The 19,931-nt window shown below is 41.3% G+C and overlaps 1 protein-coding gene across 1 annotated transcript in view; it reads left to right on the forward strand.

The window, feature by feature from the left end:
• Window positions 1-6,332: 6,332 nt before the first annotated feature.
• The window catches only part of NXPH2 (neurexophilin 2), a 110,247-nt gene continuing 96,648 nt past the window's right edge, over window positions 6,333-19,931 (forward strand). The window contains exon 1 of the mRNA XM_007453721.1: window positions 6,333-6,418. Within this exon, the coding sequence (XP_007453783.1) occupies window positions 6,368-6,418 (51 nt within the window). The 5' untranslated portion in view covers window positions 6,333-6,367. The remainder of the gene's footprint in view (window positions 6,419-19,931) is intronic.

Below are 19,931 nucleotides of genomic sequence, written 5' to 3' on the forward strand. Positions count from 1 at the left end.
TGGTACGCGGGCCTCTCACTGTTGTGGCCTCTCCTGTTGCGGAGCACAGGCTCCGGACGCACAGGCCCAGCGGCCATGGCTCACGGGCCCAGCCGCTCTGCGGCATGTGGGATCTTCCCGGACCGGGGCACAAACCCGTGTCCCCTGCATCGGCAGGCAGACTCTCAACCACTGCGCCCCCAGGGAAGCCCTGCTCCTGTGATTTTGAACCATCTCCCACATGTCGCGAGCTCAGTTCATCTGATACAGCAAGTAAGGGTCTGTGTTAAATGAGGTGATGGTTATCAAGCTGCTGTCCAAGCAGACACAGAAAGCTGGAGTGTGAGAAGCTAGGAGATGAGAATCATTCAAACATCTATCAAAGAAAAGGTGGAGGCACCTGAGCTAGGGAAGACCATGTCAAGGGAAAAAGACATCTGAAAAAAAAAATCAGTGAAAAACTAAAGAAACAACTTCAAATTCCTTCTGCAGAAAATTGGTGGTGGTTGGGAGGTGGTCAGGCTCTTAGAAAAGTCAGTTCCTAGGAGGACAGGTTTTCATTTCCTGCTCTCCAGGGTCCAACCTTAAGCTTTCTACAGCTGTGCTCCCAGCTCACTTTCATGGACTTACACACAGAATGGCTAACCCAATATCCTGCTCAAAAATTTCTTAATTTAGCCTCAAATTGCCTGAAACTACCTCTAGCCTTTGAACTTACTGTTCCCATGAGCCATTAAATGGCTTTCTGTTGTAACTGCTCAACTTGTTTGAGTTGTGTTTGGGTATTTGCAAACAAAAGTCTCTTTTGACTGTGCTAGGCTTACTCTGGGGTAGGGTGGAGCTGCGGACTGCCTACTGCCTGATCCGCAATGATTAGGAAAAAGACAGCAAGGAAAAAACACATTTACAGAATGCTATCTTAGCCTTTCAAAGGAAAATTTTCCAATTTGAGAATGCTTAGGGTTCCTAGAAGGAAGACAGAAATCTGGGATGAAAAGAGATTGGATTGAGATCCCCCTTGCACTGACCCTGGAGTCTAGCCTTCTTCTGCCACAGTCTGGCTGTGTGACCTTGAGAACATCACTTTCCATCTCTGGGCCTCAGTTTTTTCATCTATAAACTGAAGGGTTAAGCAAGATGTTCCAATTCTAACCTTCTATGGCTCTGTTCTCCTGCCTTCTTTCCATATAGGAAGCTACATCTGAAAGAGGTTAAATGACTTCCTAGTAATGACATCCATCATATTCCACCAGTAGAAAAGGTGATTGATTATTCAGTCAAATAATCATGCATATATGAACAATGCATGGGAACACACCCAGAAAGACAGTGACAAGTTTGCCAAAGTCAGTCTGATTTGGTGGAGATGCTCTCTCCTGCCTTGTCGGTCTTAAGTGATGCTCTCTTCACCCAGGCACCTTCTTATCACAGGACCCACTGGGACCCCCAGGCTGCCTCTCTTCCTCTCCCTCCAGCCTCTCCCCTTGGCTTCTGACAGTGGCATCAGCCACCAGTACACTGCTGGCAGCATCGTCTGACATCCAAGGGAAGAGCTGGTGAAGAGAGAGAGTTGTGGCAAAAAAAACAATTTCACTGTAGAAGAATTCTTTGATCTGTATTTGAACTTGGAACAACTGATACATCTGTGTGATAAAACTTCATAAATCCCCCAATCATGTCGAAACGGCTACAGAGAAAATGTCCAGTTCTCTCCTGAAAAGTTCTGTAAAAACTAAGGATGTAAATAGGTTCTGATGATGTTCTGTTAAAGCCTGAGTGCGTTCCAAATGTGGGGCCTATGATTCTGTAGGGGAAGGAAGGGGTGGGGGGAGAGAGAGGGGGGAGGGAGGGGGGAAGAAATGTTTCCGGTAGAGCAGTAGTTCTCAACCATGGCTGTATAGTGAAATCTCCGGGTGAAAAATACCAATGTCTGAGTCCACTTTTAAAGAGGTTAAAGTCCCCAGTGCCATCAGGGTTGAGAGTCAATGTAACGCAGCATCATTTTAATGAAACAGCGACTCAAGAATAGTCAATTACTCAACAAGAATGGCAACTCAAAAAGGATTTTCATTAAGAATTGCTACCAAAAAGCCCACCAGCTTCTTATCACAGAGGTCTAAGAGGTCCAAAGGGTCCCTGAGAATTCCCTCTATCCTTGGGGTAAGCACTGCCATGTTCTTGAGTCCCCATTCCTCCTCTGAGGCTTGCACAGCTCCTCTGAGCCCTGTGCCATGTAATTCTCCATATCTCTCACCCTTCTAAAATTATTACCTGATCAGTGCCTCAGGCTCAGTACAGTCAAACCTCTTTTCCTGATAATAAGATCGACTCAGGGGCTTTTAACATCCGTAGCTCATTCCTGTAACTCTTATTCGCTAAAGGTTCATTCATTCACTACATCACAACTTTTACAACTGCTGGTCAGCTGAAAAATACCTGAGGCAGAGTGATGAATTGGAAAGACACTGCTCCGAGAAACTGAAGGCCTTGAATCCAGCTTCAGATTTGCCCATGCCTCTCTCCAGATGACCTGATGCAAGTCACGTAACATTTTGAGCTTCCATTTCCTTAAAGGTAAAGTGAGAAATCTGGTTAATGTCTGATATCCACCGCCGCTCTGAAATGTTATACTGTAGATGATGTTCTTATCCACGTTCTGGTAATGATGCTAATGAACAGTAAAGGGTGAGAAAGCAAGTGCAGAAGAGAAGCACAAGGAAAAAGCTAATGGTCCCGGTGAGCCACAAGTTGACAGACTGGCTCTCAAAGCATCGACAATATCCCTGTAAGTTACCTTTTTAAAAGACTACAATGGAATCTTATGGCAGTAAAATTTGGTAAGTTCTACTTTCTGCTACTTTGTCTGTATGGAAAGACCATTTTCAATCCCCTCACACTGGGGAAACCACCCTTTCAAAATGAAACGGCAATGATCTGATTCTCCAGTTGTTAAATTGCCTCTAAGAGGAAAAGGGATTATGTTAAAAAAATTCCTCTAATATGCCTGGAAAGTTTTACAATATTCCAACCCCAAATTCAGTTCCTTGTTCCTCTGTAGGAGCTCTTGCACCCACATCTCTCCATTCTTTTCTTTCCAGCAACCATGACCATCTCCTCATGCAGCTTCATCCTTAAGACAATCCTGCCTGCTACCACTGCATATATCTTTATACCACTTGATGTCTGACTCTTCTACTCCAAAAAGTTTGAAGACCAAACTTTGGTCTTATTTCCTGCAGACCAAGTTAAACTATTGATATTTAGCCTGGCATTCCCAGATCCCTACAGTCTAGCTTGTAACCTACTTTTTCTCAAAGCCAGTCTGACCCACTTTACTGTCCATCCCTCAGTCAAGTCACACGAAGTCCCTCCACTGGGCATTTGCTTGTGCTGTTCCTCCCACATGGAATAGCTTTCCCCATTTTCTCCCACATAGACTAACCTTGGCTATTCTCAGAAACTGAGCCAGCTCACATTTTATCTCTGCCATGAAGCAGTCATGCTGGTTTACAATGATCTGTCCTTCCTCCAAATATACTAGGCAGCACTTAAACTTGAACTCCCCTGTATTGTCTGCCTTTTGTTTGTTGCATGTTTCCTGGTTAGACTGCATGTTCGGAATGACAGTCCATGTATTTAATGCTTCTATCTTTCCCCCTTTTCTCCCTCCCTCCCTCCTTCCCTCCTTCCTTTCTTCCTTCCTTCCACTTTCCCATAGTACTTACAGTAAAATTTGGGGAATACACTAAATTAGCAGCAGTCACCTTATAAATAAACACAGAAATACCAGACTTTAGTCAAGGGGGTCCTTGGTGCTTCTCTCTGCCACAGCCTGATCAACAGGACACACGTTCTCTTGTGTCCGTTAGCTCTTAGCTTGGAATCCAACACCCTGCAGCAAGTTCCATTGTGAGAATACTTAGTATTATTAGGACACATGTCCAAGTTTAGGTTCTAAAATTTTATGCATAAATTTCCCAAAAGGGTAGAAATGGTCTAAGAAACAGGAACAAATTTAAAGAAAAGAGTGAAATATTCCAGTCATTAAATCACTTATTCATTTCAATAGTGTGTTAAGTCATGCGCTCCTCATTTAAAGGGCTAACAATAACAGAATCGGAAACTACTAAATCAAGAAGGGACCTCACCTTCTGGTTTTAGAGACGAGTCAGCTGGGGCTCCAGCAGAAACACTGAGTCTATATGAGGTACTGCCTCTTGCAATGCTGTTTGCCTTCTTCCTCTTCCAGCAGCCGCTCTCCGAAAAGGGGTCCTTCTAATGTCTGCCAAACTCGTTCCCTATTAATCACTCCCCAAAGATTGTCTGTAAATAAAATGCAGAGACAAAGTTGGACAAGAAGATCAATCTACAGAGATCGCTCCCAATTTTTGAAATTATCTTACTTATGCTTCTAGGATAGAATAACTTTTTAGAAGTGAGCTCTAAGCCTAGGTAAAGAGAATTTTTGTGGAGGTGAAGGGTAGCTATAGGGAGGTGAGTTATATATTTAGATATGCAAATAATGATTTTGTTTTGTTTTTGAGTCTGTTGCAAGGAAAAGGAAGAGTCTGAGGACAAAGTGGGTTCTCGCTGCTGCAGCCTTTGCCATGGGCCCCAGAATCCCCCAGTCAGGCTACGTGAGGCGTTAGGAAGGATATACAACCCTCGCTTGCCTCTCTTCCTCCATACAGGGAATGGAGTTGTATTAGAGAGGTACCCCACCTGCAGCCTCAGGGACAACTTTCAAAGTCACATTGGGACCCCAGAACACTCCGGAATGACCTCCCTCCCCATCTGCACAAAATTGACACACCCAGTGAAAGGAAGGGTGGGACCTTGCCCTACCCAGGTCAGTCCTCCTGCCCTTGGTCCTGCACCATTCAAAGACTTACCAACTCCCCTTTCATTTTATTTGGGGGTAGAAGAGCAGTAAGAGCAGGAGATGGAAACGTTTTTCCCCTAAAATTCCAACCCAATTTCAATTTTTGTTGTTTTATTTTTTTTTAATAAAAATCTATCTCAATTCCACTCTCTTGCCTCAACGTGTTTTTCATTTGCAAGAGGATGCAGGAACTAGCCTTGCCTTGAGTGTTCTTTTGAAGTAGCTGCCTAGAGACTCATCCCTGGAGAACTGATTTTACCTCTCTGGACCTTAGATTTCCCATCTGTTCAATAAAGAGGCGGATGGATGATGTCTAAATTCTCACCCGCCGTAAACGTGGGAGTACCTGAGCCCCACTGTCCCTTGACTTTTCCACTCGAGGGTCCAGCACAGAGATAGTTAAAGGTTAAGGATCTCTCCAATGGAGAGTTGTTAACATGGGTTGAGCGATCGCGGGCAGCAGGTTTCTGGCCTCGCGCAGCCGCGGCCTCAGAAATATCCCTCTCCAAGATTTCCCAACTGGGAGGGAGGCTGCGGCAGGGTCTCCTCTCCTTATTCTTCTCCCCAGGCGCCCGGGCGCAGCTCTGTCCTCCTCCTGGACACCGAGCAGCCGACAGCATCCTCAAACCCGAGTAAGCCTGGACCCCTACACCTAGCTCGGTTTCTCAGAGCCCTGCCGCTACCCCTCCTCAATGTCCCTCTAGGTGCCCACTACTTTCCACTTCCAGACATCCTTCCAGCCGCACCAGCCTCACTTTGGACCCCCTGCGCCGGGCTCTGAGAGCCAGGGCTGCTGCGGAGCAGGGCGCTCTCCCGGGGCGTCCCGGGCTCCAGCACCCCTCCACACCATCACCACCCCCGCCCCACGCCCCGCCTCAGGACCCTGCCGTCGCCTTCCCCTAGAACTCCCTGGGTGCTCTCCCGGCGCGCTCCTTCCTGCATCCACTCAGGGAGACCACCCGCTCCCCCCATCCCCGCTGCCACCTCCCCGGCAAAACAAGAGCTTGTCAGTGGGCAGGGCGCCCGGCCCAACAGGCCCTCTGCTGGGCGGGGGCGGAGAAGGCCCCGAACCTCGCAGGGCTCCCGGGCGCGCTCAGCTCTTCCGGGAGCAGCCTCGCGCGGGAGCCCCGCATCAAAGCGCCAGAGCTGCAGCCTCCCGCCCGCGGGCGCCCGCCGCGCTCACCCCGACCCCGGGACGCGGGAGCCCCGGGCGCTGCTGGGACCCCGCGCAGCACGCCGGAGCTCGAGCTGCCCCCCACGCTCCTTTTCCGGCCCCCTCCAAGGAAGGGCGCGCGGGGCCCCAGAAGCATCTCCCGCCCGCCCTCCCCCACCCCCTTTCCAGCCCGCCCACCCGACCCGCGCGGCGTGGCGCGGCGCTGCGCTCGGATTCCGGGAGGGAAGCGCCGCGCGGAGTCCCTGGCGTCCTCAGTCCTGCCCCGCGAAGTGGAGATGCGCGAGAGGTAGGCGAGGGCGCGCAGCTCGTGAGACGCCGCGCCAGCCGGCACCATGCGCCTGCGGCCGCTGCCCCTCGTCGTGGTCCCCGGCTTGCTGCAGCTGGTGAGTGCCCGGCCCGCCGCGCGCCCCAAGCCCCACGCCCCACGCGCCTGGGCCGCGTTTCGGCGGGAAAACCGCTCCGGCTGCCGACTCGGAAGCAGAGTCTGGGGCTGCTTGGGACATGGGGTCGGGAGCGCAGGCAGTGGAGGGAGTTTAGGGTTGCCTTAGAGGTTGAAGGGAAAGAATCAGGAAATGGGGATCAGAGTGGGGACCCTGAGGCGAGTGCGGTGCTTATGGAGGATTGGGACTGGAGGGCTGGGGTAAAGAAGGCAGAAAGTAGCAGGGAAGAAGGTGCAAGAGAAGGAAGAGGTTTATTGAGGAGCGGTCGAGGAGGGGGTAAGGGTAGACAGACGCGATGAGGATGGGCTGAAAGACCTGCCTCTAGCCCAGAGTTTGGGGGGCTTGGTGGTTATTTTTCACGTGGTACTTTGCCCGGATGCCCGCAAACACTTCTTTTTTAACATCTTTATTGGGGTATAATTGCTTTACAATGGTGTGTTAGTTTCTGCTTTATAACAAAGTGAATCAGTTATACATATACATATGTTCCCATATCTCTTCCCTCTTGCGTCTCCCTCCCTCCGCAAACACTTCTGAAGCACGGCATCGTGCATCCTCGCTCTCAGGGCCGGTTGGTGGCTCCTTGCTGGGGAAAAACTTAGGCAAAAGACCGATTTGGGAGGCAGATTGGATTTCTCTTCGTTTTCTATCTGGCACTGGGGACTAGGATGGGGTTTTGTGCCGGCGGGGACGCAGGATGTAACTTTCAAATTCAGCTCCACACAGGAGCCCCCTCCCCGTCGTCTCTAAGCATTTTGTTCCCTAAGACCTCTCCTGTCTGGTCTGGGCGGCTCAGGGGGCGCTGAGGAATATGAAGGGTATTAGAAGGTGGTTGCAGGGTCCGCCAGGGAGGCTCTAGGCGACTGTTCCAGTGGTGCCTCTCATCTCTCCTCGCTTTTCCCGCGTGGCGCCACCCTCTCCTCCTTCCGAAATATACCTGTATGCTCTATAGATTGCTAGTTAATTCTGTTTAAGGGAGCTCCCAAGTAAGACCTTCAAGAAGACAACTTTTAAAGTACAGTTATAGAAGGGGATTGCTTTGGCGCAGTCCGCGTCTGTGATGGATTTCTCCTGCTCTCTTGGCACTTGTCTTAATACGGTGCTATCAAGAGGGCTCTCTCCAGAAGCCAAGGTTTCTTTGGTCTTCATATTTAAGACTTTACCCAGTTTAATCTGGCTGTTAAAACAGGGTTAAGGAACCCAAGCATGATGATCCATCCTTTTTTCCTTCCTTCATCCCTCCCTTCCTTCTCTCTCTCTCTCTCTCTCTCTCTCTCTCTCTCTCTCATTTCCCTTTAGAGGGAAAGATCATGTAACTTATTAAAGTTTCTCTATGATACATATGATATTGTAGACGCAAAGATACTCTGTAAGTTTGAGGATGGAAGGAATTCTAAAATGTCTTAGTGAAGGGGAGAGAGCCCGAAAGGGCCTGTCCATTCCTTTTCCACAAAGATTAGCTTCACCTTCACAGCGTTAAGAAATTCTTCAATGGCTTCAAGAAGAAAATGCAGTGATGTTCCCAAATGCCCTTAAATGAGCCGGCACATACTGCCTATATATAATATGGCATGTTAAAATAAATTTTACATCTAAGGCATTAAGCATGCCACATATATGCTAAATACTCTTCAGTATCCCTTGCTTTTAGAAATGTTTGATCTGGATTCCAATAAAAGGTGATTTAACAAAGCAACATTTGTATGGTGTGTGTAAGTAAAACTAAAAACCTGGGGAACTCAGGTACTTAGGTAGGATCTTCAGAATATCTTCATGAATCTCTTAGTTCATTCATTTAATTTTGCATTCAGTGATCATGAACTGTGTATCTGTTCCACTGTATTAGACTCTTAAAGATAAGGAGCTATATTGGCGGATGTGTTGGGAAAAGTTCTTCTATCAGTTTACTGTATTGGGAATGTTAGATTTTTTTTTTTTCACACCACCAGAGTCAATAGGGAATAAGAAATACATCTTGACAAGATTATATACCCTCCTTAAGAGCTAGATTCTAATATTACAGCGTGGCTTGATTTATCAGTTTTTGAGGAAGTGTATGTCAAATTCTAATCCATTTTTGGATTGTGCTTGGGTTGTAATGTTTTTTTCCTGGAGCACTTTATCATGGTAAGTGAGGTGGGGAGCTGCAGCTGGGTGATAAGCATACATTCCTCACACTGCCATCCTTTTGGACAATAAAAAGCTGTTTACATTCTCCACAATCTTAGAGCTGTTTCCAGCCTTATAACACAAGGGGGTTAGGATGTGAAAGGAAAACAGAGTGGCTGAGCAGGGTAGATCTAAATGAAAACACCCCCCCAATCCCACCATTCGCCCCAACCCAGCAGGTATCCAAAAAAAAAAAAGTTATAATTTGGCCCTTTGGGTGGCTTATAGTTTTAGTCTACCTTTTCAGCTAATATTGAACTTCTTTGCTAAATCCCAATAGCAAGTGGATAAAATGTTTGAAAACTAATTTTTTCATTTTCTAGGAACCATGTGTACATAGTACATCTGCCATTGGGGGGAGGGAGTGGAGACGAGGTTGGGTTATTGTTGGAACTGGATTTCACTTTTCCATTCCCACTGCCATCCTAAAATGCTAAATATTTTTAAATGAGCAGTGGATTCATTTGGGGATATTGAAATTTTAATTTTAAGAAAATTGCCTGATTCATATGAAAGCAGTCAGACGGAGTTGGGCCCAAATAAGTCACTATCATATAATACTGATAGAATAACTAGAAGATTTTTACTTATTTGCGGGATATTTATAAGTTTTAAGAAAACAATAAGCTGAATTGATAAATATTGCAGGTAAACTATGAAGTATGTGTGTCTGTGATTTGTCCTTACCCAATTCTCCTGGCCTGTGTCTAGTATTTTAACAGACAGGTTGCTATACCTAATTAATAAGATTACTAGGCATTTGCAGAACTAAGTATCAATCCTGAATGTATTATTTTCTTTGAAATTCTTATTCAGCAACATATCTTTATAAAAATATTAATAGCACATTATCTCTTGTCTGCCATCTAATGAAGAGAAAATTAGCATTTGAAGTTAATATTATAATGAGTGTTATTTTGTGACATGATACAAGGTAAAGACTTCGCCAGTTGACAGCTTCTTACAGATTTGCATGATTATTTGTAACTCATAATAAGTGTGATTTTTGCCTCTAAGTAAAATGCAGATTGTAAAAAGATTAAATTTGAATTTAAATGGATGATAAGCTTGAGTTTAAGATAAAATTTAGTGGTGATTTTAAAAATTAGTTTGTTATACATTTCAACTTCTTTTTCTGTGATATAATGATGAGTTTATCAAGTAAAATATAAATTAAAAAAGCGATGCAAGTAAAGCAATTATACCCCAATAAAGATGTTAAAAAAAAAAAAAGCGATGCAAGTTAGCAAATTTTTAGAATCCTATAAAATCAGAATACTTGTGATGCAAAGTGTTAACAATTTTAAGTTCATCCTCATTATATAGTATCATCCCACATGAACTTATTGAGGATATTTTTGTTTATCTTAACAAATTATTGATTTTAATATTTATTTAGTGTCATAGTCATAACATATATTTATTCCCAGTTCTGTAATTTCAAGAAGTGATAACTCATGACTGTCTTCCATTCAGAAATCACAATTTCCCTCATACAGTTTTGATCAATTAACATCAAAACAGTATTTCCCAGTGTAGGATCAATAGTCGTCTGTTGCCTAGATGACAATGCAGAGGAGAAGAAAATACCACCATATCATGGTTATGACTTAGAGTTGGCTGGGCTTTGAAATTGACTCCTCATTAAAAGCATCATTATCTTAGACATTTTTAAAAATGAGAACTAGGATTAGACAATTAAGTCCTCTATTCCAGCCACTCATCTCCCAGTATAAATTGTGTTCCCTTGGCCTATTTTAAGATTAGGTTGTGTAGTTCAGTTTTAAATGCCTTCCACATAGGAAACTGACTCCTCTTGGGAACTTATTTTATAGCTCAGTAGATTTCCGAATGGAAAAGAAAAGCCTTGTTACTTTTTGTTCCATAGTTTTTTTCTTAATTTTCTTTTTTTTATTGTTTCTGATTAGTGGTCAAAATGCTAAATAAGGCAGAAGGCTTTTTTGAAAAACTTTTAGAGGTTTTCCATTCTCAGCTTAAAATGTGTAGCTCTTGCAAATCGAATGAATTAAGAAATGTTGATTTTTACAACACACTGCCCACCTTTTATCTATTAAAGAGCTAATCAATACATTGTGAATGATCTCATTATTTAGTAGTAGCAATCAGAGATGAATGTAAGTGTGTCACAGGTTTGTGATTTTGTAAAAGCTCCAGGACTGTCTCCTACTGTTTACATATTCTGCGGTCTCTTTTACCTGAAGCTTTGCTGGGTAAGATTTGAAAAAAGAATTATAGCCACACGCTCAAATGCCTACAGTTAGGGCTGTGTCAGCATTTCTGTGAAGAATCTCATTTCTATCTTAGCCATAAGCATTATAGCCGGTTAGAAGTTGGCATTTAATATCTTGATTTGGGAGTCAATTATTTTAAAGCTGCTTTAAAAAATTGGTCCAAGTGATTTTGAGCACTCATCCATGTGAGTTTACTCTCTAGATATTCTTATAGTATGTGGGATGGTGATTTAAGAAACTAATTTCTATATCATTCTTGCACAGTGGTTATAATTTAAAATGTAGCATGTTTAAATTATTTTCAATAATCTCTTCCAAGTTAACCTATTTATTGAACCACTGTAAGATATTGTAACACTGTTTCATCACGAACAATTTTAATTGTGCCAAATTCAGGTGCCTTAGTTGGTCTTTATTTACTAAAAATTGTATGAGTCTTTATTTGCTAACAATCTATTTGAATTTTTTATTACTTGTGATATGACCAATGGTATTGATGACAACTCTGTTCTTTATTTCAAAATCTTGCTCAATAAAAAAAGTATCTAAAGCAATTTACAGTATAGATTTTCATATTATAGAAAGAATTCTAAGATATGATTGATTGAAAACTTCCAATTTATGTTGTTTTTAGTTTATGAAGATCTAGATGAAAACCTTCAAGTAACTGTTTGGTTCATTATGCTGTAAGATCAGTATATAATAAGGAATTCTGTTTCTTTATAGAACTACCATTAAAAATGAATATTTCATTATCTAAACCCAAAAGCTATAAGAAATATTTTTCCTAGCCAGATCATTCAAGAAGTTAAAATAGTTGTCTTTAAAATTGTCATTCTTGTAAATTTTGCTTTTCTTAGATTTATGGACCCACAGTAAGAAAACTGGGAAGTTTTACAAATTTGAACTACAATGATAATAATGCTCTCTTAGATTTGCATATACCTACCTGTTTTCAAGTTTCTTTCACACAGTTTATCACATTCTATTCTCCCAAAAAATCTACAAGAAGGACATCTTAAAAGTTTCCATTTGTGTACTGGAAAGAACAATGCATTTGGAGTCAAAAGACGAGTTCTATCTCTAGATAAATTGCATATTCAACAAATATTTACTATTTTGTCCCTGACTTTACACTGAGACTGTAGCAGACATTGAGGACATAACAGTAAACAAAATGGAACTGCTATGAGAATATGAGTGTGTGTGTGTGTGTGTGTGTGTGTGTGTCTGTGCGCACGCGCGTGTCTGTGTGTCTTGGGCTGGTCATTTAATAACCTCAAATCCCTCATCTGTACAATGACGTCATCCATAATAAAGAGAATGAAAAATGATTTCTAACATCTCTTTCCTTTTTTTAATGTACAGTAACAGTGTTACTGTATTTTTCTTTTTATGAATTATGTACATCTTTACTGCACAACTTAAAGTATGTCTTACCTACAAACATAATTGCTTTAAATGTAAGTTTTACATGGAGTTTGTGCTGTTAACCATATCACAAATGGTACATATATTTAGAAATAGATTTAAAATACTACAAGACTGATTAATGTTATATCTTCTTATGGAAAAGGACAATTTAGTGAAACTAGGCAAAGGGAATTGACAAATACTTATTTAACACATATAATCAGCAAAATCAATAAAATTTAAATTAAAACGGTACAATAAGGGCTTTTCCCCCTATATACCGTTTTTACATTGTAAACCACTAACATCTACTCATTTCTTTAATTTAAATAAAAAGTAAATGGGCTCTCAGTTAAATTCTAATTATTAAGATAAGCAGCATTACAGCTTAATACTGTACTTGAACCAGAAAACTAGCAGGTGACTTTTTGTACACCTCAGTAGAATCCAACCTATTTAACTCAGGAATACTATTAACTAACTCCAAAGGTCTTGGGAGTTCTGACGTAAATGGCATGAAATTTTAAAAAGAAAACCAAGAAAGAACTGGCATGTGAGACCTATCAAGGATGGAAGGAATTGTTAATGGTTTTAACATCAGGGGACAAGTCAACTGAAACAGACTGACTAGTCCTGGGGTTCAGTCCTACTATATTTTAAACAACATGAATGTCTTTAAAAACGAAACTTGACTTTGTGATAGCGCTGGTTTGGGCCAAATAAAAGGATTCTCAGGTCATAAAAACACTTAAGTAAATCTCTTTATTCAAGATTATGCAAGATGGTGATTTTCAAGCATTCCCATATATATTGACAGTTTAAAAATCTCATCAGTTTAGCTTAAGTTACATGGCATGTATATTTATTCACTCAAAACTGTAACTTAGGAAATAGTTGAGATTACTTGAAGGGAGAGACCACATATGTAATTTATATGGCTGTTAAAAGTCCATGATCTGCATGATATTTTGAATGGATAATGTATACAGTAAGAGAATAGGGACTCAAAAGAACCATTTAACACATTGTAGCAATGATAACAATCATTTTTATTAATACAGTTTTTGCATTTGGATAACCCAAACAGAAGACAGTTGGGATCAGTATAAGAAATGTGGCTGCAGAAATGAAAAGGGAGGTGTTTTCAAAAGTGTGTTTTCCACAGTCTTGAATTCACCTGCTGTTTCCATGTTGATGACTCCCAAATTTGTACCTCAATTCCTACCCTACTGCTCAGCCTCCAAGGCCATCTCTCCATAGCTCACTTTCTTTGCCTTGGTTGTTTTACTGCCAACTCACACTCAGCATGTCCACAGCCACACACAGCTTTCCTGAACAAGTAACCTTCCAACATTCATGGATTCAGATCTTGAAGTCACTACCTTGTCCCCCTTTTTAATGTCTGGTATCTTTGTGTTGGGACAAGCGACTTAGTATAAAGCATCACATGGTTTATAAGATAATTTCATGTGTGTGATCTCAGGGTTCATCTTCACATCAGCTCTGGAAGGTAAACAGAGCAATAGTTATTGCATCCATTTTTAAAAATGAAGACACAAAGGCATGGAAGATTTCCAAGACGGACTGTATGCAGACCACACAAAAGGCACAACTTGAATTGTCCGCCCAGTCCATCCCCAAGGTCACGGTAGCATCTGTTTGTAGCAGAAGGCTGTGAGATCCATCATAGACCCCCAGAGTGAAGGGCTTGAGGGTCGTTTCCAGGAAATGTTCTGTTCTGCTCAGCAGCCATGCCGAGGCAGAAACCTCGACTCACTCATTCTAGGAAGGTTTTAAACAAATTTGCCATGAAGTCAAACAAGTTTAACAGAGTAAACAGATTTTTAGAGCCTGGCTCTTAATCGGGAGTCCCGTTTAGAATTTAGCCTCAGAGTTTAGTTTCCAGGTGCTCCAGCCTTTACAGCTTTAGGGCTAAGTGGACGGCCTGGTGATGTGGTTCCAGTTAGGATCAGCAGAGGGTTGGAGAGTTCCTCTAATTCCTCAAGATCTCAACCTGTCCCGCTTCAGGTGGAAAAGGTGAACAAGAAGAGAGAGAAGGGCTTTAACTACTATGAAGGGCTACTTAATCTTGGTTTTTTAATGGACAGGTGGGAATATGAGAAGGAGGCCGTGGGGTGGGGGGAGGCATCTAGTAGGTGCTGACACCTACTAGACTCGTAGGACTTGTGAGCTTTCGTAGAAGATTTTACTCTACCAGTGGCATTCTGGTTCTTGCCCTCTCTCCCTTTCTTACTTTTTATGAAAATATGTATTTGATTACAGAGGTGGTATAGCATAGTGAATGTCATTGGCTTTCCACCCAGATCCCTTTGGATCTCTTCTTACCATTTCTGTGCGCCCTCTCCTTTTTTGGTTTCTGTTCTAACACTGGGCACCTATAACTCTCCTTCAGAGGATTTCCCTGGGGGTGTTGGATGCCCCTTGCCAGAAAGCACTCAGAGCCAGACTGCAGTTCCCTTCCTTCTGGGACAGCTCTTGACAAATGACTGACAGGTGCCAGAGTGTAAAAAGCCCAGCTCCCTTGCTCAGAGGTTTAAGGAATACATTGGAGCGTCCCTGTGAGAGCAGGTCAAAGCTTCCCTCAAGGGGACTTCGCTTGAGATCGCACACGTCCATGGCTTCCTCTTGTTCACTGACCCGCTGCCCCGCTTCCCCACCAGACTCCCCTGAACGCGCTTCACAATAAATCACTTGCACTCAAACACTTGTCTTGCTGTCTGTTTCTGGGGAACCCAACCTAAGGTGTCTGTTTAAATTTTTTTTAACATGCAGAAATTTTTAAAGCAGGTATTCGTACCTCTGCCTGCTTTGTGCCATCTTATACTAAGAGATAATCACTATTAGTAGTTTAATGTGTCTCTTTCCAGAAATTACAGATATGTATGCTTTCATCATAATTATATTAACACAACATAACATCATGTAACATGTATTTTTAATGCAATAATATACTGTGGCCATTTTTATACAATGTACAACTTATATTTTTGAGAATTCTTAGTATTGCATGGCATTGATGTGCCATAATGTATTTAATCAGTCTCTTATTAATGAAAATTTTGATTGTCTTGAATTTTTTCAGTTCATTTGTGAGTATATTTATAAAATGAATTCCCAAGGGGGTGGTGGTGGGATGAATTGGGTGATTGGGATTGACATGTATACACTGATGTGTATAAAGTGGATGACTAATAAGAAAATAAATAAATAAACATTTAAAAAATAGAAAAAAAAAAAAGAAATAAATAAAATGAATTCCTAGAATTGAAAATACTTGTCCAGGGCCGGGAATGTACAATATGAATTTTGATAAATATAAATTTTCTCCTTAATGACTATACAAAAATACAGTACCACTCACAGTGGATATGCATCCTATATCCCTATCTGGATAGTGGCTTTTTTGTTTACTTTTTCAATCTGTTAGAGGAAAACACCTCATTGTTTTTAAAATCTGTTATATATTACTTATTAAGAAGGTGAAGTTTATTCTTATATTTAATAACCCTTTGAATTTATTTTGTGATTCCTTCCTTTTTAAATAATTTCCCATTTTTCAATTCTTTTTGTCTACAGCTTTTAAACTTTTATAGTTTTTTTTTATATTGCTCTTGCACAATTGTTGTTTATTTTACTATTCCTGGATATTTTATATATTATGGGGTTGTTGTGGCTACCATTTCTAGGCCTGACATTTTTAAATTGATTTTTGCTGGAATTTAAAGAAAGCTACTTATTTTAGTATATTTATGGTATTAGTTCTATTTCTGAACTGGATTATTAGTTTTAATAATTTTTAATTTGATTCTCTTGAATTTTATGTATAGACAATCATATTACCTATAAATAATAGTATATTTGGCTCTTCCTATTGAACATTTATGCCTCTTAAATTAAAATTTAATCCCGTAGTGTACTGGGTAGAACCTTCAGAATATTATTGACTAACACTGTGAAAGTGGATAATTTTTCATATTTCCAACTTCAGGGTAGACTTTACTAAATATGATGTTGCTTTAGTTTCTCATAAATAACCTATCAAGTTAAGAATATACTTTTATATTTCCTATATATTAAAATAAAGTTATGTGGCTCACAGAGGTTTATTTTCAGATACGTTTTTAGCATCCCTCAAAATGATCATAGATTTTAAAAATGTTAACTTATTTATGTTTGTTATTTATGAGTAGGTTTCCTAATATGCTTTTTTTTTTTTGCGGTACGCGGTCCTCTCCCTGTTGTGGCCTCTCCCGTTGCGGAGCACAGGCTCCGGACGCGCAGGCTCAGCGGCCATGGCCCGCGGGCCCAGCCGCTTTGCGGCATGTGGGATCTTCCCAGACCAGGGCACCAACCCGTGTCCCCTGCATCGGCAGGCGGACTCTCAACCACTGCGCCACCAGGGAAGCCCCTGATATGCTTTTTAAACAAAGTTAAATTATCTATATTTTAATACACGATATATGTGTTTTATGTTGTTAGTATTTAGGACTGTGATGCCATATTCGTAAGTAAAATATAGCAAAAGTGAAACATGTCAGGTTTCGCATCAGGATTATTCTAGGATCATAATTAGAAAGACTTCTATTTTTTTCCCCTCAGTTGTGGGAAAAGTTAAAATAGTTGAGAATTGTTTTTCCCTTGGAAGTTTGTCGTGTTCTCATCCATTTGAACTTTTTTGTTTTAGGAGAGGAGATTTTTTATAAACATTTCATTTCCTTTATGGCTATTTATCCATCCAGGTTTTTTTTTTTTTTCAATGCTTATATGAATCCCTTTTACTAATTTTTAAAGAAAATTATGCATTTTTTTGTGTCTTCAAATTTACTTAGAATAAAATTATAATACCGTTATCTTAATTTTTAAAAATTTACTCCATACCTGTGATTTATGCTGTACTTTTCCCCAAGTTTGTATTAGTTGTTTGGGAATAGTAGCTAAGGGACTGCCTTATTCTCTTTATGAGTCTACCACTGTAAATAGAAGCTTTCTGGGGCAGATTCCATAGCTAATTGACTAAGTGGCCTAGGTTGAATGAAGCCTGGAGTTAAGGGGTGAGCACTCAGGACCTCAGCCCTCTTTCTACTTTAGTGAAGGACATGCATCCTCCTGGTAGCTGCCCTGCACCTGCTTGCACTCCCAGCTCCTCCTGTGCTGATTTTGGTGGTGGGAAGAGGGGATTCTGTCGCAGGGTAAACCCCTGTTCAGGTGCTGTTCTCTTTTGCCTTTGTTTGGTTACTGGCTGCTCAGCACACTTGGTTTCTCCATCATTCTGATTCACTCTTCTTTACATCTTCCAGAGGTTATCACATTTTGTGGACCCTTGGCATCCTTTCCTCTTTGTAGCACTAGGCACTCATTCTTGTTTTTGCATTCCTAGTTCATTTCATTGGAAATTTGGGAGAGAGGCAAGGTAAATACATTCACTCATCTTTCCTCATTGCAACTCAAAATCTTTTAGTCATTTTTGGCTCATCTTTCTTCATCCCCTACAGTATCCATTCAGTCACAAAATCCTGTGAAATTTCCTTCCAAATCCATCTGTAAACTGTCTCTTTCTCTCCACCTGCTGCCATTTCATCACTACAGAAGCCTCCTAGCTGGTCTATTTTATTCCAACATGAGCCCTCTAAATGCATTCCACATGTCACAGATCATCTTTCTTAAATTCTCCTTTGATTTACTATGCCACTCCACTATTAAGGATGAGACTGTGATTCCCTTTTCCTTAATACAATTAAGAGTCTAAATTTCTCTTTCTGGTTTTCCAGCCTTAAATCTCCCATCCAGTATTCATCACATACTCTTAACTACAGCCAGGTCTGTATCCTTATACTCCATGAATACTTCAGAGTAAAGGGAAAGCATAGGTTTTGGTGTCAGACTGACTTGGATTCCAATGCTTTTTCTGGCACCTTGGACAAGAGAACACATCTACTCAATTTCAGTGGGTTTTTTTCCCTAAAATAAAGGTAATTATAGCTATTTCTTAGGGTTATGATGATTATATACCAAAAAAGTGAAATGCCTAGTACCTCGCATTAGCTTAACAAAGGTCAGTTTTCCTTTCCACCTGCAACAGCTTAGGTTCTTTGTGTGTAAGCAATAGAAACTGACTTTGACAAACTTAGAGAAGAAATTCGTGAAAACAGGATAGCTCACAGGAAAGGTTGGAGAATCAGGCATGTCTAGAGCAAAATCAAGGGTCTGGGTATCGGGAAAGTATCAATTGGCCAAGATGATGAATAAATGTCCATCTTTTTCTCTCAAGTTTTTCTTTCACTTCGTTTAAGATGCCATGCTCTGGTTGAGAGAGCCTAGATGGCTTGGGTCATAATGCCTTGGCTTGAGAAGGGTGGGACACTTTGATGAACAGTTCCATGCATCCTAGGGAATCAACACTATATGTTCCTGTTAGAGAACCTGTGATCAGAACTCCCACCACAGGAAGAGCTCAGAGAAAGAGACCCAAGCACCCACAGTGAAGACCCATTCCAGGTCTTTGTGTTAATCAACCAGATCTCCACTCGTAAATAGACATAGACCACAAGATCACCAGACATTTAAGTGAAATCTTTAGCAAAAAATAATAAGAAGGAGAACGACAAAGAGAAACTAACAGAACCTACCCTGGAAGAAACAAATAATACAGGGGACAGATTTCAATTTTTAACATTCCTAATTAGGATTCTCAGAGAGTCAAGAGGATATTGCATCCTAAAAACAAGGCCTTTTCACAGACTGCTATGAAGAAAGATCAACTGGGTAGTAAGAAGGAGTTCTTGGAAGTGAAACATATAACAAAATTAATACGTCAGGGAGAAGGTTAGGAAGAATAGGGACAGAGATCATGCTGGTGAACTGTAAGGTGAAATCAAGGGAACCTGCCATGACAGAGCCGAAAGACCAACATGGAAAATACGAGAGAACAGTGACGAGACATAGAGGATAAATCCAGCGAGGAGCCCCAGAAACAGATAACAGGAGGCTATGAGGGGAAGGAACATAGTCAACAGGGTTGAATGGGCTGATAAAAAAAATAAAATCCTGGTGAAATTCCTGAACTCAAAGGAAAAAATAGAAAACCCTAAGAGCTTTCAGAGATTACTAACAAAACAAACATACACCTCATTAACCACACTGGATGTTAGAAGCAATGGAACAATGCCTTCAAATTTCTGAGTATTCTGAAAGAATATTGAACCAACAGCCAAATTATCAATCAAACATGAAGGGGAAAAGTAGGAGGAAGAGAAGGAAGAGAAAATAAACAATGACATTTGGAGCATGCAGGCGTCTCGGGGGAGTTACCACTCACTCCATATGGAAAAATCCTCAAAGAAGTACATCAGCAAAGCAAGAAAGAATATAGCACAAGGGGATGATGTGGGGTAGCGTGGTATCTGAGTATGACTCAGAAGAAGCGAAGGAGGCTAGAGAAGGGTCCATTAGCCTCTGACCCAGGGGAGATGTGGGTTCTGTTTCCTTCTGTGTGGTCTAGTCACACTGTGGCCCTACTGGGAATTTCATTTAAACCATTCAGTTTTATAAATGTTATTTATTAATTTGCTGTGTTTAAAATGGATTTGTACTCAAAGCAGGAA

This window comes from Lipotes vexillifer, unplaced genomic scaffold, assembly GCF_000442215.2.
Source record: "Lipotes vexillifer unplaced genomic scaffold, Lipotes_vexillifer_v1.1 scaffold606, whole genome shotgun sequence".
Lineage (NCBI taxonomy): Eukaryota > Metazoa > Chordata > Mammalia > Artiodactyla > Lipotidae > Lipotes > Lipotes vexillifer.